This window comes from Emydura macquarii, unplaced genomic scaffold (assembly GCF_026122565.2).
Source record: "Emydura macquarii macquarii isolate MOO-44397 ecotype Brisbane River unplaced genomic scaffold, CSIRO-AGI_Emac_v2 contig_2605, whole genome shotgun sequence".
In the NCBI taxonomy this organism is placed as follows: Eukaryota; Metazoa; Chordata; order Testudines; family Chelidae; genus Emydura; species Emydura macquarii.
In genome coordinates, this window is record NW_027132742.1 from 8,162 (window position 1) to 31,230 (window position 23,069).

Below are 23,069 nucleotides of genomic sequence, written 5' to 3' on the forward strand. Positions count from 1 at the left end.
CATTATCATCACTTCTAAGTAAGGCCTTGGTGGGAAAGAAGCATTATCTTCCTTCTCCCCTGGCATGCCTTTACTTCAAAGAATGTTAGTGTAAAATGTATAGGTTTTAAGGTGATGTGCCTGACCTCTATATGGTAATCCTGTAAACAACAAACAGGGGCGGGTATAATTATATTCATTATGTAGTTGTTAATATTCATTTTCTAGGTGTTAATGTAACCAAATAAGGGCCTAGGAGTGGCTGGCAATGTATATATTTACATACTGTTATGGATAAAAGAATTGTAAAGTAACTCCCTTGTTGCTCACTCCTGGCGTGGAGGTGGAAAGGGTTCTTTCTCCCCAATCTGCCCCCAGGACAACCTGTTTGATTATTTCTAACAGTCCATCTAGCCTAGTAACCTGTTTTCTGACCATGGCCAGTTCTAGGAGCTTCAGAGGGAATGAACAGAACAAGCAATCATGAAGTTATCTATTTCCTGTCATCCACTCACAGCTTCTGCCAAACAGATGCTAGGGGCACTCAGAGCATGGAGTTGCATCCCTGACTCTCCTGGCTAATAGCCATTTATGGACCTATCCTCCATAAATTTATCTACTTCTTTTTTGAACTCTGTTATAGTTTTGGCCTTCACAACATCCTCTGGCAACAAGTTCCACTGGTTGACTGTGCATTGTGTGAAAAAAGTACTTCTTTTTGTTTTAAACCTAATGCCTATTAATTTCACTGTTTCATGATCACTTTCTCCCACATTACCTTCAACCTTCAGATTTGTTACCAGTTCCTACCTCTTGGTCAGAATCATATCTAAACTGGCTGTTCCCCTGGCTACTTCCTCCACTTTCTGAAACAAAAATTTGTCCCTAATACATTCTAATAACTTATTTGACCTTTTCTGTTTTACCATATTACTTTTCCAGCAGGTGACTGGGTAGTTAAAGTCACCACATCACACTCACTCGCCATCTATTATTTCTCCTGTTCCCCAGGCCCTGCTATGATGACGGAGAAGGTTCCCTCATTCTCCCCCGGCTCCACAGTGAGCTCCGCTCTGCTGGGCTACATCACTCTCTGTCTCGCTCTGCAGGCTCACAGGCTGCCATCAGGTAGGAGCTCCGGCCTGCTCGCTGGGTTTGCTGCCCATTGCTATTGCTGGTCATCACCGTCCCTCTCACGCCATGGCCTGGTCTGATAACCCGCCTCTGCTCCACCCGCCTGCTGTGGTTTTGCTCTTTACACAGCAACCGGCCACATGGAGACACCACAGGGCACAGCTGGATCCTCAGGAACCATGGTTACTAGCAACACACACGTTGTCAGGCCTTGACACAACATCCATCCGACGGCTCTCGCTGGGTCCTGGCAGCTCCTAAAACACAGAACCCAGTGAGTACCACGGCAGGGCTCACAAACTATTTAAAAGGACATTTCCCAATTTCCCTACACACCGCACTGCCAGACCAGCACGTCCCAAATCAGACTCTGCAGCCACCAACGAGTCCTGAATCCCAGACTCTCCAGTTATGAAGTGACAACCCACAGGTCACTGCTGCTGCACTGGACAGTCTGAGTAGGGCTCAGAGCTAAACCTCATCTCACAATGAGGATGTGAGGACATTTGCCGGCTTCTTCATTCTGTTCCCCTGGTGAAGCCCTTATAGTGACCCTCTCCACCCCCAGTGCTGACTTCACAGCTACTCAGGCCTTTTGGTTCCCTCCTGCTGTGGTTTCCAACTTGTTAGTTTAACCAGCTCTCTCTGTCTCTGAATGCTGAGTCTCTGCACTGAGACCACTCCTCTCCCCATTCTGTGCTGTTCCACAGTGACCAATTCTCTGCTTCCTGCACTTTTCTATCCTCTTCCTTCTCTCTCTCCATTATCTGACCTCTGACTTTACCTTTAAAGCCATCACCTGCATAGTGATGATGATCTGTTTTCCTGTCTTTACACCTTGCCAGCCTTTACACCATCCCTGCTGGGGTGAGGAGGCCCCTGTGCTGGAGCAGCACAAAAAGGCCTTGGGGTATCAGAGAACCAGGCCCCCAGTATCATTATCCCCAGGGTGCCCGTGAGACATTTCAAGCCCTATTCAGAGATAACAGGGACAGTGTCTGACATTCACCTGTGAGCTCTGAGTGACAGATTCTGCAGCCACATGGGGTATTTTGCAGACTATTGAATTCACTTTATGAATGTTCTGTTCATTTTTGTGTCCCCTTTCTCAGTGGTATCTACACGTTATATGTAGCTCTGTGGGTTGGGATTGTAATCAATGCCATGGGGGAGGGTTACCCAATCTCCCTCAGGATTAAAACCCAATCTCCCTCAGGATTAAAAACCATGGGGTGTCATTACTTTTGGGACAGGTAACAATTCCAGGGAAGTGCCACTCCTCAGAGAATTGCATCAGCTGGGTTTGACCAGGTCCCAGAAACCAAAGAGAACAAAGATTTTGGTATAAAAGCTGGATTTAAACTGATTGGAGGCCTGAGATCTTGGGCTATAAACTGACATGACCTCTTAAACAAGAGGAAAAAACCCTTAGAATAGAGGTCCACAAACTGTGGGGTGCACCCTGCTAGGCGGGTGTGGAGGAACCTTTGGGGGAGGGTGGCGCAGCAAGACCTGGGCCAGCACCCACAGGGGTGGAGAGGAAGCACCACCCAGCCCAGATCTGACCCCATCTCTGCTCCAGCCCCGCCCACTCACCTGCAGCCTCAGCCCCCCTACCTCACTCCTGGCCATGTCCCGCACCTGGCTATGTCCCACACCCAGGCCCTGCTCCTGGCTGTGGCCTGCACCCAGGCCCCGTGCCCTGCTTCTGGCCAGCACCAGCTCCAAGCTGCAGCCTGGGTCCCAGCTTCATTCCTGGGCCCTGAGCACTGGCTCCCAGCCCTGTTCATGACCCTGGGCCCTGTGGCTCCACTCCTGGCCCCGGGCCCTGTGGCTGCAGCTCCAGCCCCAAACACAGCCACAGCTCGAGCCCCGGTTCCCAGCCCCCGGCTCCCGTTTGCAGTTCCTGAGGGGATGCAAACCAGTTAAGGGGGGCGTGACCCTAAAGGTTTGTGGCCCACTGCCTTAGAGAAAGCTTTGAAAGACTTTGGAACATATCAGAGAGTCCCATGTGCCAGATGAGACTCCTTGGTATAAACATAACATGCGTTCAGCCTTTTGATTGGTTTATGGTAAGTCTCCTCTTTCAGGCTTTTGTCCTTAAATATTCTCTGCTTTGACAGCGCGATGTGGTTACTGGTAACTGCTGGCACACACTGTTCATAGCCCTGGGAGAGAAAGCAAAGCGCAGGTTCTGGACTTTGGCCAGGCCTGCTGGGAAAAGCATAGTCAATTGCGGGGGGTGGGTGAAATCCTAAAGCCCCAATGTGGAGGGAGAAGGATGTGGGTCCCTGCCCAGAGAGAGGTGATGGCTGGAGGCCTGAGGGGACAATCCTTGAGAAGACCACGGAGGGGGTCAGAGGTGCAGTTACCCCAAGCCTGTGACTTTCTGCACTCACAGACATGTCTGGGGCACTGCATGGGTACGTGGTGCTCACTTCTAACACAGGGCGCTCTCTTACTGTGAGTCTTGTTGCTAATTAATGCCATTCCTAGCCCCTCGCTGATTTAATTTCCATTTTCCATTGCACATTTCACAGCACAGTTCACAGTGACAGGACCTGACCGTCCAATCACTGCCTCTGTAGGTGGGGAGGCCGTCCTGCCCTGTCACCTCTCCCCCAGGATGAGCGCTGAGAGCATGGAGCTGAGATGGTTCCAATCCCGGTTCTCTGCAGTGGTGCACCTGTACCGTGATGGGCAGGATCTGTACAGAGAGCAGATGCCGGAATATCAAGGAAGAACTGAGCTCTTGAAAGACGACATCACCAATGGGAGTGTTTCCCTGAGAATACGCGATATCCGGCCCTCAGACGCTGGGCAGTACACATGTTTTTTTCAGTCCAGTGTCTCTTATGAAGAAGCTGTATTGGAACTGCAGGTGGCAGGTCAGTAATGTCTGCTGATGTTTTAATGTGTTAAACAGGGTAATAAGTGGAGTCAGAGGGTTCATGGTGAGATGCACGAGTTTTCCTGTTATGATAGGTCGGTAGCTCTGCTCTGGGTAAGGCTGATTGTAGTTTACTGTTTAACAACCAGTTTTTCTAAGGTCTCTGAAATCCAGGCACACACTCAGACTGTCTTGAAAATTGTTGTGACTCATTGGAATCTGGGATAGGGTTAGTGGCCCAAATCTGAGATCATTAGAGCAATGGGTTAATGAGATACACAAACACCCCTAAACAGTCAGGTGACATTAACCTGTGCTTATCACAACTGTTTTTGTGCACACTGGGGCAGAAAAATGGCTGATCCCCCCCACACTGATGTCACCAGCTGGGAATGATCTTGGTTCCTGTCTGGCACCCACAGGATAACAGTGGTTGTTATACAGGGTGCTGTAGCCCAGAGCCTGGGTTACGATTGGGGAAACTGAGGAATTCTCTGCCCCCAGGACAGGGAGAGGCAGGAGGCCTGACCCCTGAAGGTGCTGCCAGAGAGAGCAGAAAGGAGACAGAGGTGCAGCTAGTTCTGTAACCAGCTGTGCCATGAGGTTCAGGTCAGGTGCAGCGAACACTTGGTCTACACTCAAACACTGAGCCTGCTCTGCGCAAACCACCCCCGGCTTGTAAAATGTTCCCACCCCATCACCCTTGCCCTGAGGATTCCTTCTGGGACGTTGCCTTCATTGACCCTTTACCAACCATATCTGACACCAGGCTGCTGACAGTCCCCATGGCTGCTACTGACACAACCTGCACAACTCAGCACTGAAATGAGGCATGACTGATCCCTCCCGATACACCTGTACGTCGCCGCATGTCACAGGGACAGCTCTGCCAAGGTGCTCCGAATAATCCCCCCCACATATACCTCCCCCTCTGCCCTACATTTCTGGTGCATACGTCACAGGCAGCAGCGCACTGGTGGGCCAGACACTGCTTTGGTTACGTAGCCTGAGCTGCACCCTAAGCTGGGCTCCGCACCCCAACTACCATGTCTAGCTGGGCTCCTGCCCCTGTTCGAGCCAGACTTCCCCAGCAATGCTGCAGGCCCACCCAATTCAACTTCCCCTCCCCCCACACTCTGCCAGCCCCCCATCCCCACACAGGCGTGATGTATATTTTAACTATTAATTTCCTGCATTTCAGACGTTTACATTTTCACCACATTCAGCCACCCCCATCCCACCCCCTTCATCACAGATCACATGAGGGGTTTAGACACTCCAGGAATGGCAGATCCCCCAGATCCCAGGACATGCAGAGGACAGAAAAGGGAGCTAATAGCCCTGCCGAGGGGAAGGGCTCCCCCAGATCCCAGCATGGGGGAGAATTTGGGGCTGACAGGCCTCCCTGCTCCTAAACCCACAACTTTTACTGCCACCCCTCACAATATCACATCCCCCCGTCCCTCTCCTTCCCTTTACCTGAGGAGGCCCCAACCCTTCTTTCTTATTCTACCACCCATTCCAATTTATCCCCCTCCCCATAATACCCACATTCCTTGTTGCAGTCCTCTCCCTGATTCCCACCTCTTCTTCCATCCCAATCACTCCACCCAGCAAACACTTGTATGTGTAATTTATTGTCTTTTCAAATATAGTTTCAGCACCTTCTGAATTATCTGCTGTGTGCAGATTATATCTCAAAAAAGAAAAACAAACCAACCACCCACTCTGACATTGTCTGAGTTTCCCCCAGATGTTCACAGGTCAGTGTTAGATTTTTTTCCAGATGGGTTTCAAACTTCAATGTTGCTAGAATCTGTGAACTTTCTGAAAGGCTGTTTTTTTTCAGGGTCTGTATCTTGGAAATCTTTTGCTCAAATGACTCCACATTTGGATCATTCCCAACTCTACACTCCTACACATCACAGCAAACTTTACAACAACCCGGATCTGCCTGAAGATTTCAGAGCACTTAGAAAAATCTTCCTTTAAAAACAGAAAAGTCTTTGCACTCTTAACTGAAACAGAGCTGGCACACTCTATAACACTGTATTAGGCAGAGGTGTCTAACATACGGCCAGCGGGCCACATTTGGCAGGCAAAACTTTTTGATCCGGCCGCGTTCGGCCAGTGTTTCAGTTAGCCCTGCTGCTGCCGAAAGTTTGTCTGTGTATGGCATTGCCCCTTTAAGAGATTTGTCGGCGGAGGGTCCACTTTAAGAGAGCCCTTAAAGCGGGAATCCCTTAAAGAAATTCCCCTGCGAAATCCCGCCAGTAGAGAGAGGCCAATGCTCAGGTCAGCCTGATTGACTGGGGCAGACAGGCCAATGAGGGAGCTGTGGGAAAGGTCCTATCCTCAGTGTAAGCTGGAGCTGCCTGGACAGAGTGCAGGGCTGAGTTAGGGACACAGCAGCCAGCAGCTGGGAGGCCAGAGAAGGAGCCAGGTCAGGGAGCCGAACTGAGCCATGCTGAAGCAGAGTGGGAGCTGGGACTGGGGCTGGAGCCGTATGCAGTGAGTGGCTGAGAAGAGCCAGGGGGGACTTGGGCAGGGCCTGGCGCAGGGAGATGCCACCAGCCCAGAGGCCTCACAGGCAGGACTGGGAGGGGAAATATGACCCTGACAGGGGCTGATGCTGGGGAGAAGGGCTCTGCGGGCATGTGGCCACTGCCAGAGCAAGTGTCTGACCCACGGCATCGCTGCAGCGCAGCCAGGGCCTGGGCAGGGGGCTTGAGACGTGTGAGAAACAGATTGTGAGCGTCCCTCTTATTTCAGAGTAAGATAATTTTAGTAAAAGAGTGGTCCGGTGTGGGAGGCATTACCTTAACTCTGCATTTTCGTGTTATCTAACATCTGGATTTTGTGGGTGTAGGTGTGTTTCCTGTCTCTCAGTGGAATCCAATTTTTGGTTGCCAACACCTGCATTCTGGAATGGAAGGAGGCACTGCCAAGGCAACCTGACCTCCCCAGTAACTAAATTTTTTGGTAGTGAATTAATTTAAGGCTTGTCTACACATGCACTGGTTTCAGTGATATAGTGCAAAAACCCTAAGTGGACACTTTTAAATGGTTCGGAAATGGTTTGTATTAATTTGGCTTGTGTCGATTCCTTCTAGATTAAAGAGTGTCCACACAGGGGTTTGCACTGGTTTAACTAAACCACTTTAACTAAATTGGAGCAAGTTTGTGCATAGAACAGCCTTGACATTAACATTAATTGTACTGTATATCAAATTGGAATCTGGCAATGTAAGTAATCAATCACACCCGTGGACTCATAGTCAGTTATTAGTTTAATAGGAAATGGCTTTTGATAATAATGTAAAAACTTTTGGCTCATTATTTGGCTCTGTAGAGTCATCACAATTTCATTAATTTCTTCTGTAGGTTTGGGCTCTGCTCCAGCAATCTCTGTGGAGGGACATCAGGATGGAGGGATCCGGGTTGTGTGTCGATCATCTGGATGGTACCCAGAGCCCGAGGTGCTGTGGAGAGATCTCCAGGGGCAGCTCATACCGTCAGCCTCTGAAAAGATATCCCAAGAGGCCAATGGCCTGTTTCAAACAGAGATTGCCATTGTTCTAACAGAGGAGTCCAACCGGAAAGTGTCCTGCTGTGTCAGGAACCCCCGACTCAACCAGGAAAGGGAGTCACCAATTTCCATAGCAGGTCAGCGCCTGTCCAAGCTGCATGTGGCTAGACTGAGATGGTGCAGACATTGGTGGAGGGTATTTAAAATTGTATCTTCTCATTATTGGCCTGAACCTTCAAGGTGCCGAGCGCTTCTTGTAAATCCTGAGCAGCCTCAATTCTCTGTGACTCCAGCAGGAGCTGAGGGTGTTTAGGACTTTGCAGGCTGGGCTGCCATTGGCCAGATTCTCAGAGCTGCTCCATATCCAGTGATCATCTCTTCTCTGTGGGGGAGTGGGAGGGAATTTTCCTTTGTTCCTGCAGTGCAGTGAGGACTATGCTGGAATTGCAAGCTGTCAATTTAAGAATGGGTGTTGGGATTGGGGGTTTCTAAGTCCTGTTTGAAGGCTAGAGGAGGGCTCTGCAGCATGGGAGCAGAATCAGGGTTTGTCTACAGGTGAAGTTATTTCTTGTCAAGGGGGTAAATCTGCCTCACTCTAGCTTCCATGCACTATCTGTCTGTGTGGACCCTGCTCCATGTACTAACAATTCTGTAGTGCCCTTTGACCAACCCCATTTTGAAACAGTAACAGATCAAAGTGCATCAGGGAACTTTTAGTGCACAGCAGCAGGATCCACACAGCCAGTGAGTGTGCAGCAGGCTAGTACTATCTGAGCACCAGGATGTGGGTGGGTGCAAGTCTGCCCACAGCTAAAAGTCCTTCTCCCAGGCTAAACAGAGGAGCTACTGGACCTGGACTCAACTTACTACGAGGGAAAACAAATGAAAAAACAGGGATGGGCGAGGAGGTCAAAGGGCTAAACGGAGGGAATCTGAAGGGGACACTGTGCAGAGGACCCTGGACAACTCCCACAGCTCCTTTAAGGTAGCTAAGGAGTCAGCGGACATGGCCTAGAAGAACTCTGCTCGGAGACGTGATCGGATGGAGGAACGGAAGGAGGCCCCACAGTCGCAGAGCACCTCCTCAGCCAAACTCCTCTTCCTGTTGTAGATGGTCACCTTGGCCAAGGCGAGGAGGAGGTTGATGAGGAGGTCCCGTGACTTGTGGGGCCGTGGATGGGGTGCACATAGGTGAAGAGCTGTGGGGAGAAGTGCAGCCAGAACCTCAGGAGAAGGTTCTGGAGGAGCCAGAATAGGGCCTGCAGGTATACGTGTGCCAGGGTCTCCCTCACGCCGCAGAAGGGACAGGCTTCGGGACAGGGGATGAACCACGCCAGGTACACACCCATGCATGTGGCTCTGTGAAGGTGCCACCAGCCGATATCCCCAGCAGGCCGTGGAACTATAGTGAAATACAGGCTGGCCCACTGGGGTCTCTTGCCCTCTACAGACGGTAGGAGGTCCTTCCACTTGGTGTCAGGTTGGGACACGAGGGCGAGGAAATGAAGAGTGTGGAGCACGAGCGTGTGGAGGTGTGCCTGTGGCACAGTTCAGAAGTGCTCCAGCTGCAGATCCTGCAGCCAGCTCAGGGTGAGCAAAGGAGGTAGTAGTGGAGGCTCTCGGGGCAGGGGTCCGATGAAGAGGCCTGGAGGGCTCAGAGTGAGGGGCAGTCGGGGAGCACCCTACCTCAGGACCCGTTCAAGGTAGGCTCAAGCAGCAGGGGGCAAGACTGCCTTCACCTCCTGGAGCACGCTCTAGGGGGTTCAAAGAGTGGAGAGCCCCATGCGCTGACCCAGTGCTTGCGGATCCACCCAGTCCCGCTGGTCATAGTTCAGGAGGTCTCCAATCTTTGTGACACCTACCAGGACCAGCCTCTCGCACACTGAGTAGGACTCCGCCACCTGCACACTGAGATGGGGATTGTGTAGCAGGGGCTCCGTGAGGAGATCTGCTCCCTCAGAGGCCGCCTTGGACATGGTTGCAGAGACCAGCCTCCAGGTCCGGAGGAAGTCCTGGTAGAGCACTGGCAGCTTGGAGCGGTCTCGCAGAAGACCCTTTGGGTGGAGAAAAAAGAGTTGCCAGTCGTATTGGAGCCCTAGGAGTCAGCGGAGGAAGATGTGCATCAGTGCGCTCCACCCCAGACTATCTGCACTATAAAAAGCCTCTGCAGGGCCTGGAGGCGGAAGGTATGGACCTGTCCTCCTTCCTCCAGGGGAGACTCAGGACCCCTGCAGAGACCCAGTGCAGTCTTGGCCAAAAGAATTCCAGAATCATCTTCTGGAGGTTGGCCAGGAAACTCAGGGTAGGGACCAGGTTGTTGGCGGTGCCAGAGCATGGACAGGACCAGCTGGTTAAGCACCAGTGCCCTCCCCAGCAGGGAGAGGCACCAGAGTAGTCCTGTCCACCTCCAGAGCTGCTCAGCCACCTTGCCCTCCAAATCCTCCCAGTTCTCTGACAGAGAAGGATGGGTACCAGAAAGCACATTCCCAGATAGAGCAGTGGACACACGTTCCACCGGATGGCCTAAAGCGTGGGTGGGAAGAAGCTCGCCTGCCACCCAGCCCCAACCATCAGGCCGGAGCTCTTGACCCAGTTGACCCGGGTAGAAGAGGCCACTGAGTAGATGGCTAGGCAGGCCTCCACCCGCACCAGGTCAACCGGGTCCTAGACCACGAGGAGCACATCATCGGCATATGCTGACAGCACCGTCCACAACTCTGGCTCACAGAGCACCACCCCCGCCAGCCTCTTTTAAGAGTGGAGGAGATGGAGGAAGGGCTCAATGGCCAGAGTGTGCAGCTAGCCTGACAGCAGACAGCCCTGATGCACCATATGCCCGCAGCTGACTGGTGTGATCAGGGTCCAGTTGAGCCTGACCAAGCACTCCGCGGAGGAGTACAGCACCTGGAGAAAACCCACAAACCGGAGCCTAAAGCCAAACACCTGCAGAGTTCCAGGACATACCCGTGGTCCACCCTGTCGAACGCCTTCTCCTGATCCAGGGGTAGGAGAGCAAACGACAGACCATCCCTGCACCTGAGCTCAAGGAGTCCCAGACCGAATAAAGATTGTTGAAGATGGTACAGCCTGGGACGGTATAGGTCTGGTCAGGATGGATCATGTCCGCCAGCATGGACCCTACCTGCACGGAAATGGCCTTTGTTCAACATCTTCATTAAGGATGTGGAGGATGGGGTAGATTGCACCCTCAGCAAGTTTGCAGATGACACTAAGCTAGCGGGAGTGGTAGATACCCTGGAAGGTAGGGATAGGAGACAGTGGGACCTAGACAAATTGGAGGATTGGGCCAAAAGAAATCAACAAAGAGAAGTGCAGAGTCCTCCACTTAGGATGGAAGAATCCCATGCACAGCTACAGACTGAGGACCGATGACCTACGCAGCAGTTCTGCAGAAAAGTACCTGGGGGTTACAGTGGATAAGAAGCTGGATATGGGTCAGCAGTGTGCCCTGGTTGCCAAGAAGGCTAATAGCATATTGGGCTGCATTAGTAGGAGCATTGCCAGCAGATCAAGGGAAGTGATTATTCCCCTCTATTTGGCATTGGTGAGGCCGCATTTGGAGTATTGTGTCCAGTTTTGGGCCCCCACTACAAAAAGGATGTGGAGAAGTTGGAGAGAATCCAGCAGAGGGCAACAAAAATTATTAGGGGCTGGAGCACAAGACTTATGAGGAGAGGCTGAAGGAACTAGGCTTGTTTAGTCTGCAAAAGAGAAGAATGAGGGGGGATTTGATAGCAGCCTTTAACTACCTGAAAGGGGGTTCCAGGGAGGATGGAGCTAGGCTCTTCTCAATGGTAGTAGATGGCAGAACAAGTAGCAATGATCTCAAGTTGCAGTTGGGGAGGTCTAGGTTGGACATTAGGAAAACGTTTTTCACTAGGAGGGAGGTGAAGCACTGGAATGGGTTATCTAGGGAAGTGGTGGAATTTCCATCTTTAGAGGTTTTTAAGTTGCGGCTTGACAGAGCCCTGACTGGGATTATTTAGCTGAGGTTAGTCCTGCTTTGAGCAGAGGGTTGGACTAGATGATCTTTTGAGGTCCCTTCCAACTCTAATCTTCTATGATTCTATGATCTTATAGTCCGTGCTGAGGAGCAAGACAGGACACCAGTTCCTGCGGTCACGGAGGTTCTCCTTCTTGGGCAGCAGGGTGAACATGGCTCTCCTGCATGACAGGGGGAGCTCCCGCTCCCCAAGAACTCAGCCCAGACAATGGTGAGGTCTGGGTCGAGGACGTCCTAGAACACGCAGTAAAACTCCACAGTCAGCCTGTCCATGCCCAGGGATTTATTGGTGGCCATGAGACAGAGGGCTCCCGAGAGCTCAGCCAGAGTGAGAGGAAGCTCCAGCCAGTCCCGGTCACCTATGCTGACCAATGGAAATTTGTCCCAGAGCACCCTGAGGGCATTGGCGTCGGTCATATCCAGGGAGAAAAGGTGGCATAGAAGGCCCAGGCCCGCCCGCGCATCTCCGCTGGATCCGTGAGGGGGCACCGTCCTCTGTCAAAAGGCAGTTGACATGTTTGTTGGCCACCCTCTTTTTCTCCAGGGTGTAGAAGAAGCGGGAGCCGCAGTTCATCTCCCTAAGAGACAATGCAGGATCAAACGAAGGTACCCCACGCCCAATGGTCTTCAAGAGCCCAGAGTTCCTCCCGCTTCTCCTGGCACGCTCCGCAGAGGGATGGATCTTCAGGGCTGGCAGCCAGATGCTTCTCCAGCTCTAAGACCTCCTGTTCCAGCTGCTATATCGCCATTCTCCTCCTCCGGCTGGTCCCCCGAGTGTAGTCACGGCAGAAGAGCCGGGCGAGGATCTTCCCCATATCCCACCACTGTTGCGCTGAGGGAATGATGCGCCTCTACCCTCACCAGGCCAGCCAGAACTCCTGGAAAGATGCCACAAAGCCCATGTCCTCCAGCAAGCTGTTGTTGAAGTGCCAGTAGGCCAGCCCCAGCCTCTCTGACGTGAGGGAGGCTGTCATCGTCACCAGGTGGTGATCTGAGAACAGGGCTAGCTGGATGTCAGAGGAGTGGGCTTGTGCAAGATGGTGACGAGATAGGTAAATATGGTCCAGTTGGGAGTGGTGCGACCGATCTGCCCCCACTCGCACATAAGAGAAGGTGGACACTTCATCCGGGTGGTGGTTGAGCCAGACGTCCACCAGGGAGTGATGGTTGACAATCTCACTGAGAACGTCCGCGGCGGCCTGGCACTACTCGGTCCCTGTGCAGTCCCGTTCCTCAAGGGTGGTGTTAAAATCCCCTCCCAGGACCAGGAATTCATGAGGATCCATGGTGCTGAGGAAGGCAGATGCCTGCTTGAAGAAATGCACCCGCTCCGGGCCTAATGTTGGGGCATAGATATTACCAGGCCCTCCAAGCAGATCCGGAGGTGCAGCAGGCAGCCCGGCATGACCTCGGCAACCGCCAGCACCTCGGGCTGTAGGTCGGAGGAGAACAGGGTGGCTACTCCAGCTGCATGGGCAGAGAAGTGGCTAAAGAACACCCTGTCCCCCCACTTCAGCCGCCAGCTGACCTCAGCAGCTGGATCCATATGGGTCTCCTGCAAGAATGACACTGACTACCCTCCCGAAGGAAGGAGATCACCTGGCTCCTGAGGGACCCATCCCACAGCCCCGAGTGTTCAAGGTGGCAAAGGTGACAGGCATTATGAGGAAGGTTGGGGGGGATCCTCATGGGCAGGAGTGCTAGCGGCTTCCGTTGGGCCCCACAACAATCCATGGCCAGTCCCAAAGACCACCAGGACATCACAGAAGATGCGGGCCCACTGGTAGGCCGCAGCATCCTGCCTCCGAGTCCCTTTCCCCTCCTTCAGTGTGGCCCTCATGGCTGCGCAGCAGGCTAGTGAAAGGTAGATTTACACCCCAGACGAGCCAGTGTAAAGCAAGGTGGAGTGAGTTGTGCCTGCTACCTTAAGGAGCAGCCCTCCCCTTTGCTGTGGGGTTCTTGTGTGTTATGGTTCTGGATTCTAAGAAATAAAGTGGTGTTGCGCTGCAATCTCCCAGCAAGAGTATTTATGTTTGTGGCTGACTTCTCTGTGCTGTCAAGGAGGGAATTCTCTTTTGTTCTTGGTGAGAGTTGCTGGCTGCTGAGTATTTCTGAAAATTTGGCTAAAAGAGTCATTTTTCCCAAACAGCAGAAGAGAACCCTGGATATGATCTGAGCACTGCTACTTAGATTACAGCTGAAAATACCAGCAAAAAAAGTTCAGGCCCAAAATATGCAGAAATAAAATCTTACCTAAGGGCATCTTAATTTTTAGGGGGGAAAAAGGTCATGATTTTAGGTATTATTAGCTTTGAAAAAGGTTGGTTAATACAGAATATTTAATCTCTATGATAATAAAAATTTTACAGTTGTAAAGCACTGTTCATTTTAGGTCTCAAAGTGCAGCACTGCTGTTTAGTCTATGATATGCCCAGGATTACCAGATTGTTATGTTCACAGCATACACACAGAGAGTGTAAAACAAAACATAAATACTCTTCCTGGAAGGCTGCAATGTAACACTGCTTTACTTCTAAGAATCCAGAACTCTATCACACCACAGCCAAATACAGAGAGAGACAACACAGGCTGCTCCCTAAGTCAGAGGAGCAGAACTCAGCCCACCTTGCTCTAGGCCGGCTCTTTGCAGACTGACTGCAGAGGATCCAGCATCATGCTCTCTACAGAGCCCCTCAGGCTGCAAGTGGGACCAGGAATCCCCTCAGGATTTAAAGTGACAGCCTGTAATTTTTACACAGTTTCAATACACCACAGTGACCACTTAGCAAAGAACTCTCTAGTCAGCCATTGCTCCAGGGCCCAGGGAACAGGAATCTGGAGCAATTTTTACTCTGAATTTCCAGGCCCAAGTTTTGTTTTTATTAAAATCCTGCATTAACATATTTGGCTCAGACTCTCTCATGTAGCTGAGCCCCTCTGAGCTCAGGGGAGTCGGGGTGTCAGGAAGCTGGTCACAGCTCTGATCCTGAGGGCCAGACTGCACCGGTTGCAGCCTTGGGGTCAGTCAGAGCAGCCTAGGGAAGTGAGGGAACGATAGCTCGCTTGGATGTAGGCCAGGGGTGGATGAAGATAGGTGCAGCATAGCAGAGTTCCACTCTGCCCCTCCCTATCCCCAGCACACCCCCTTCCATTAATTAACCATAGTCAGTAAAAAGACTAAAGCTTGGACTTTCATTGGTTTAAATAATAAAGCACAAAGGTCCCACATCTCACTAAGTATTTCCCTGTGAGATTCTATTAACTGTCCATGTTACTATTGCCACTGTCCTGCCTTCATTCTGCACGTGTTTGCTTCCAACTAGTCAATGACACTTTCTCTTGCAGAGCTGTTTTTCCCGAGGGTCAGTCCCGAGATGGTGGCTCTGAGTGTGATCCTGGCTCTCCTGGCTGTTCTCATTCCCCTGGCCAGTTACTACTTCTGGAGGCAACACAGAGCGAAAGGTAAAGTAACGGGGGGAGGGGGCGGAGTTACAGTGGGGGCTGCTTTGGCACCCGGAGCACCCAGAATCAGGAGGATGAAGGAGGGAGAAGGGGGTTAAAGCCGCCTTTGCCTTCATGTGCCCCTGGGCTGCGGGTTCCGAGCCCAGAATCTCATCCTGAGAGTTTAGATCCCGGAGCACAATTACGTGGTAATTCTTTAATTAGAGGGTTGCTCACTTCATTGCTCACATGGGCCAAGTGGTGCATCCACATGGACTCCTCAAACCCTTCCCCCACCTTCAAATGCATCCCTATCCCCTCATACACTTTGGCCATAACCCTACTGATTTTTGTGAAAAGCAGAAAACTGAAAAAATTAATTTCCACTAAAATCAGGCTTTTCTGATTTTCACCCAAATCAGTAAGGTTCTGACCAGCATGGGGAGGCGAGAGGCCTGGCTGGAATATGGGGATGGGTCCAGTTGACTGGGGCTGGCTGAAGAGAAGGCAAAAAGTCCAGCTAGGGGGGCTGATTGGAGTCCTGCTAATCCTAACTCTAACCTCACTCTCACCTTAACCCTGAGGTCACCGCCTCACTCTGTATCCTAAAGCTTTTACAGTTCTCCAGTTTTCACCAAAATCAGAAGAGCTCTGTCCAGTGATGCCAAGAACATGCCCTGAAACACTGCAGTGTTCAAAAGTTAGACCATTACAGGCAGACAGACAGAAATGCCATCAACTTCAGTGTGGGGCCTTGCTTCACTCAGCCAAAAGGGCAGAAGACAACCATGTACTCAGCGTTTTAACTGCACTAGGCATTGTGTCCCCATTATAACACTGGCAATGAGAATAGCCCTGAAACTTTGGAGCAGATGGAACGTGGTTTTCAAAAGTTATCACATTACACACAGACAGACAGACAGAAATGCCATCGGGTTGGGTGTGGGGCCTCACTTCCCTCAGCCAGTAATAATAGTAGATTTTCATAAGAGCTTTCTCTTCAAAGAAGCTGGTTTTGTTTGGGGATAATTATCTAAACAGGTTTTGAATATGGTTTCTCTAAGCTCCCGATTCAGCAGGGTAGTTAAACACATGCTGAGCTTTAAACCCATGAGTCAATCCAGCCCTGTTCAGTGTGTGCTTAAGTGTTGTGCTGTATCAGACTCTAAAACGGAAGCTTTTAAGAACACAGGAGCTGCCAGAGCAAATCAGACCAGGGCCAATCTGGTCTGGGATCCTGCCTCTGACAGCGGCTATCCCAGCACTGGCTGCTTCAGGAGAAGGTGAAAGAAATCCTAGTGGCCAATGACGGACAAACTGAAAGTTCCCTCCTGACCGCTGTCAGTTAGTGTTTGCCTTGTGCCCTGAAGCAGGAGGGGGCGTCTCTCCCATCCAGAATGCCTGTGTTTTTGAGAACTGTGATAACTGGATAGTCACATTTCCATATCAATGCCTGCACCTTTCTGAATCCTTTCTCCATTAGGATTTTTGTCTTTCCTTGTCTGTTTTATTTTAATCCTACCCAGTATAAATTTGTATGTTCTCATTATCCATGTAAATGTCCTTTCGTTTTACTCCTACTAAACTCTTCGCCACAAGGCTATCTTGTGGCAAGTTGTTCCACAGGTTAATTGTGCATCCTATAAAAACAGCATTTCCTCTAATCCTTTGAAATTTGCTGCTTTTCAGTTTGAGTGTCCTCTTGTTCTTGTCTTAGGAAAGAAGAAAGGTTTGAGCACCCAATTTCTCTCCCTCAGTCGCTATTTTGTATTTCTCTGTCAAATCTCCCATCTAAATTAAAATGTCCCACCTTTAAAATCACTCGTTCTATGAACTTGCCTTCAGGCTCTGATCATTGTTATTGCCCATCTCCGTGTTATCTGTTCGGAGATGGTGTGACCAGCACTGCACACGGTGCCCAGGTGAGGGAGTGTGTAAGAAACTTTTTCTATTGTGTTCTTTCCGGTGCATCCTAACTCTTCAGTCTTTAATCCATTGCTGCACATTGAGCAGAGATCTTCATGGAGATGTGTACAGTGATGCCTGGGGCTTTTTCGTGAGTAGTTAGTTAATTTCGAACTCTATAACCTGCCTGAATAGCTCTAATTGTTCCTGCAATGTGCCTTCCCGTACACTGATCAACACTGAATTTCATCAGTCGTCATGTTAGCCAGGCTTGGTCCATCTGAAATAATTCTGTCTTCTCTGGTCTTATCTGACCTAAATAATTATGTCTTCTGCAAATTTTGCCACCTCTTATCTTATCCCTTTTTCCAAGGCACTGATAAATATTTTAACTAGCAGTTCTAATAGCAGCTGATTTTAATGAGAGATGCACATTATTGTTAGCAGCTTAGTCATACCGGTCTGAAGTCATTTGAGAGCTCCTGAGCTTTGCCATCTGGCAGGAATGTCCTCTGCTCTTGGTGGCTGCTGGCTCTTTCATTTAACAGTTTCATCCAATAGCTCCTCTTCACATCTCAATCCTTGATATTTACTTCCTGAACAGAGCAGCTGCCAGGCAGGTCTCTCCCCAGCACCCTCTGTGGTAAAAACTGATGCAAAGAAATCAGTTAGTCTCTCAGCATTGTCCTTATCCTCCCCAATTGCTCCCTTTATCCCCTGCTGAACAAGGGACCCGTCAATTCTCTCACAGGCATCCTGATTCTGATAGACTGAAATGATTCCCTGGTATTTATTTTATATCTCAAGCCATTCACTCAGCTAATTCCATTGTAGCCTCCTAATTCCCATCATGCACTGTTTGGTCCTTTCTACTGGCTTCACAGGGTTAATATTTTCCCTGTTTGGCTCTAATAACCTCTTGCTCCTGGCCAGGTGGCCAGATGGGGTTACTATATTTCTTCCCTTGCTGATGCCTTTGTTGCCCAGGAGGTGCCAGGCTCTGGTTGCTGACATAACCTCCAGGCTGTCTAAGGATTTTAACTTCCCTGCTTTAAGACCTTTTTGACTCGCTTCCCTTTTGCAAGATAATGTGATATTGACGCGTTTCTCTTTGTTTTATTTTTAGAGAAACTCCAGGCTGAGCTCAGTAAGTTCCATTCCCCCCAGTATCACCCTTGTTTGACATTGTCTCCTGCTCAGCCTGTCTGTGTTCAGGGGCGTTCTCACCCCTCTGTCTGTGCTTGGTTGCAGGGTGGAGAATCGCCCAGACCTACTCAGGTACTGTACATCTCGCTGATATTTTATCCAGGGTGAGACCCCTCCTCCTCCTGAGAGATCTTTGCTTCTGTCCCTGAACAAAGCATTTTCCTATGACATTCAATGGGCTAGAAGCAGCAATGTCACTGGGGCAGATGGAAAGGGGCAGACGACACCCGGGTTTATTGCAGGGCAGGGACACGCCCCCTTTGGGAAAGGGCTGATTAGTGGGAAAATACTGACTCCTGGCGGTAGCTGGGTTCTGCAGGACAGACATTCTTATCTCTCCATAGCTTGCATTGAACTGCTAAGCTCTCCCCAGCCACAGGATTTCCATGTTCAGAACGGACTTTAGCCCACTATTTACTTCTAGCAAAACATGACCAAACAAGAGCTGTTCAGTGTCTCTATGGGTTTGGGGCAATGAAGGCCCAATCCCCATTGCAAGAGCAGACGGGTTTTCATAACCAGCCTGTGACACTCCCCAGACCCAGTTACAGCAAATTATGCCCACCCGGCACCTTTTCTGCCTCACAGCTGTGGCTGAACTTTGTATGTATGTGTGTGTTTGCTCCCATCATGCTGCCTGACCGTGTGCGTGCACTGGTGCATGCTGGGAGGGTCTGGGTAGCTTCAGCAGGGATTAGAGAGCGAGCCCAAGAGGCAGTGACTTACTGGGGGGGCCATGCCACCAGACGCTGGCCTGGGAGGGTGCCGGCCGGGCCCTCCTCAGACCCGTACCCTGCTGTCACAGGCAGCCAATCCCAGCACACGCCTGCTGGTGGCCAAAGGCTCCTGCTGCAGGGGGAGCAAGCATCCTCCCGGCCCCTGTGCTGGGCACAATGAGGGAGCTGTGGAGACCAGAGCCCTTCATGCCGTCACCTCCCCCTCCCGCCGCCAGCTGGCCCAGGGCCATCTGCCCCTGTCACTCCCACTCCCAGCCGCACCCATCACACTCGCAGCAGGGGGGACAGTGGGGGAGAGCGGGAAATGGGCCTATAGACCCTTCCTCCACCGTGGGGTGCTGCCTCTGCCACCGACAAAGGAGGGAGGGTGCAAAAAAACGTATTGGCCCCTGGGGGCCAGAGATCCATGGTCCACCACTGCCAGGAGGAGGTGCACACACATTGCAGCACCACTGGCCCAGGAGTCCATGCACTCCAGGGTATCTTACCGCACAGAGCTGTGGAGGAGGTTGGGGGCATCCAGGAGAGTCACATAAACACTGTTGGGGGTCCAGGTTGCCACATCTGAGGTCCAAAAAACAGGACATCTGCCTGCTCCACATACATCACCTGTCCCCTCACCCATGGCACTATCTGCCCAGCTCACCCCTGGAAGAGCGCACCAGCCACCCCAGGCTCTAGCCCCTGGGGCTGCCCCAGGCACCAACCCTGCCAAGCGGAACATGGCACCAGATCTACCCCGCACTCCCCCGGTGGTGACCCCCACACCCAGTGCCTGCGTGATGGTGAATGGGCCGTGCTAGCCCCGAACTCCCCATCTCATGCACTGCTCCCAACCTGCCCCGTCCCCAAGGCTCCCAGACACTCTGGATCCAGACTTCCTCTGTGTAGGCATCGCCACTCTGCAGCTCCCCACGTCCCACAGCCACGGACACACCCGGCACTTGTAGACGCTTCCCACATTAACCCTGATTCATCCCTCCCCTTACCCCCGCCTGTGACACTGAACTGCTCCCCCGCCCCCATGAGTTCGCCTCAGCGCTCTCCAGCCTGGGGAGAAAACACTGGACATTTCAGGCCAATCTGGCCAGGTGCAGGGAGAAAATCAAGTTAGGCATTGTGAAAAGTCTCATGTTATAAACACAAAGGGTTTGTCTACACAGCCCGCAGCAGCGAGTGTCAGAGCCCGGGGACAGACTTCGGGTTTGCGCCATGCAATTACAATTAGCTGTGTAGACGTGTCTGGGGCTGGAGCTTAGGCTCCGGGGTGTCTGATGTAGGGGCCCTCAATTTCTCTAACTGTAGACACCCCTGGGTGTCTGAATACTGACATGGGCCCTGGGCCAGAGTGTGAGAGTGAGAATGACTCTGCAGCTCAGTAGATCAGGCCTACCCGGGAGCCTCAGAGCTCAGCTCCCCTGTTCCAGTGACCCTGTAATTACTGATCTGTAACCACAGTGATGGGAGGGGTGACGGCCCCTGGCACAGCCGTCTCTCAGCCATGTCGGTGCCCTGGTGCAAACAACCAGTGTAGACGCTGCGCAGGTGTGAGCTGGGACTGGCCCCTGGTGCAGCTTCCCCCAGGTGGAGGGGGCAGTAAGTGGGGAAATGCCCCCTCCTCTCCTACTGCCCCGGCCTCATCAGCAACAGCCCCTGGTCCCCCCAGCACTAGTTACACTCCCCACTGACCCACACTGCCTTGGTCCCGAGTCCAGCCCAGACACCCTGCCTGTGGCTTGGGGCCTTTTTCCTCACCCTCCTCAGCCCCCCCAGCTCTTTACCCCTCTCTGTCCCCACCTTCCTGATGCCTCCTGGTGCCAGCCCCTTCCCCCTCTGCCTCCCTTGTGTCTGACCCTCTGCTCAACCCCCTCAATCCCCTCCGGTACCTGCCCTTTCCCTTGCCCCCCCTTCACCCTCCTGATGCTCACACCCTCCCCCAGCCACCCTCTGCCCACTCAACCTCTCTCCACACTGCCCTCTGTCGCCTCATCATCCATAACTTCCCCCACCCCCTGCCTTCTGGTGCTCAACCCTCCGCTCAGCCCCCTCTCTGTGCAGGGCATCCACTCCTCCCCTCCCCCTTCCTTCCTTTTGCCTGACCCTTCCCCCCTTTCTGTACCCAGCACATGCCCCTCCCCCTCTGGCACCACCACCTTTTCTTGATCCCTTCTGCCCATCCTACCCCTTCCCCTGATTCCTGCCCCTCCCTCTGCTCCTCCTGCCTGCCTCTTCCCTCACCCCCTCTAGTGCCCTGGAGCTAGCCCCACCCTTCACTGCCCCTCTGCCCCCTGGTGCTCACCCCCTCCTCTTCCACCTCAGCCTCTCTAGTAACCACCCCACTCTGCTTCCCTGGCACACTCTGTTCCCTAGGGCCCACCTCTTCTATTGCCCCACTTTGCCCCTGGTGTGCACCCTTTCCCACCCCCCTTCTACCCTCTGAATCCTGCCCCTCTGCCACCCTCCCTCTGCCCCCCTAGTGCCCACATCTGCCTTTGCTCCCCTCTGATCCCTGGGTCCCGCTCTTCTCCACACCCCTCTCTCTGTCTCTCTTGTGCTCACCTGCTCCATCACCCACCCACTCTCTGCCCTCTGGTGCCCACCCGTCTGCCCTCCTTGCATCCATCTCTCCACTCACCTCCCCCTCAACCCTCCTGGTGTCTGTCTGCCCTGTCCCTCATCTCTTCATGCTTCTCTGGTGCCTGCCCCACCCCTCACCCCCTTTGTCCCCTTTTCATCTGCACCTTCCTCCGCCTGCCCTTTACCCAGCTGGTGTCTGCCACTCCCCTCACAAACCCTCTGCCCCTAGTGCCTGCCCCTCCCTCAGTCCCCTTTATCCTTCATCCTTGTGCCAGCCCCTCCTTTCTCTCCTCCTTTGCCTCCTTGGAGGCCTACCCCTGTGTTTGCCACCTTTGTCCCCTGGTGCCAGCCCCTTCCCTCTCCCCACCCTATGTCCCAGTGCGGCCCCTTTTCTTGCCCCCCTTTGACTGCCTGGTGCCCATCCCTCTCTCACCCCACTCTGCCCCTGGCACCTGCCCTTCCCATCACCCTGCTCTGCCCTCGAGTGACCACCCTGCCCAGTCACCTCCTCTGCCCCCCTCAGCCTTCTGGTGCTCACCCCCTTCTCTTTGCCCCTGGGTCTGTCCCCTTCTTCTCCCCTGGAGGCCACCCTTCCTCTCCCCTCCTCCCCCGCAGCCTCCTGGAGCTTGCCCCTCCCTGCACCCCTTCGCCCCCTCCTGGTGCCCGCTCCTTCCCTTGCCTCCCATTGCTCTTGTGTCTGCCCTTCCCATCTGCCCCTCCTCTTCCTCTCCCAACATCAGCCTGTCCCCTCCCCCTCCCTGGGCTGCCCTCCCCTGCCCCCGCTGACACCTTCCCACCCCACCCCTACCCCGCTCTCCTTCCCCTCAAGTTTGCTCCCATGGGCAGACGGGCCCTGACTCCCCTTAAAGGGCAAAACTCCCCCCGCCCTCCCCACAATGATTAACGGGGACGCAGGTTAATTTCCCTTTGATCCCCATGACCAACCCCTGCCCCAGCCCTGACTCTGTGACTCTCTCCCCAGTGGACGTGACTCTGGATCCAGACACGGCAAATCCCTGGCTCTTCCTGTCTGAGGATCGGAAATGTGTGAGATACAGAGACACACGCCAGGATCTGCCCGACAATCCTGAGAGATTTGATATGTCTGTCTCTGTGCTGGGCGCTGAGAAGTTCACAGGTGGGAAACGTTACTGGGAGGTGGAGGTGGGAGACAAGACTGACTGGGAACTGGGGGTTTGTAGGGAATCTGTGAGCAGGAAGGGGCCAATCACACCTTCACCTGAAGATGGATACTGGGTCCTGTGGCTGTGGGATGGGGAATACGAGGCCCAAGCCACCCCCTCAGAAATCCTCCATGTAAGCATCAAGCCCAGCCGGGTGGGGATTTTCCTGGACTATGAGGCAGGCAAGGTCTCATTTTACAATGTGACTGACAGGTCCCAGCTCTTCACTTTCACTGACACCTTCTCCGGGACGCTTCGCCCTTATTTCAGTCCTGATCTCAACAAGAGGGGTAAAAAAGCGGCTCCCCTGACCATCTGCCCAGTCCCAGCCCAGGCTAGTGAGAATCTCTGTCCCTGACAGCGACACCCGCGGCAGAGACTGTCCCCTCCCAGTGCTGAGCAGCCCCCAGGCCTGTTCCCAGAGGATGGTCTAAAGGGCATCACCCGCCTGCCCCCGCCACCT

At 52.6% G+C, this 23,069-nt stretch overlaps 1 protein-coding gene across 1 annotated transcript; it reads left to right on the forward strand.

Annotated features, from left to right (window-relative positions):
• The first annotated feature begins 998 nt into the window (after positions 1-998).
• Positions 999-22,964, forward strand: LOC137163523 (butyrophilin subfamily 1 member A1-like). Its single transcript, XM_067563791.1, has 7 exons — positions 999-1,107; positions 3,654-4,001; positions 7,388-7,669; positions 14,902-15,018; positions 18,029-18,049; positions 18,154-18,180; positions 22,405-22,964. Exons 1-7 carry the CDS (start codon positions 999-1,001, stop codon positions 22,962-22,964), a joined length of 1,464 nt encoding a protein of 487 aa, XP_067419892.1.
• The last annotated feature ends 105 nt before the right edge of the window (positions 22,965-23,069 follow it).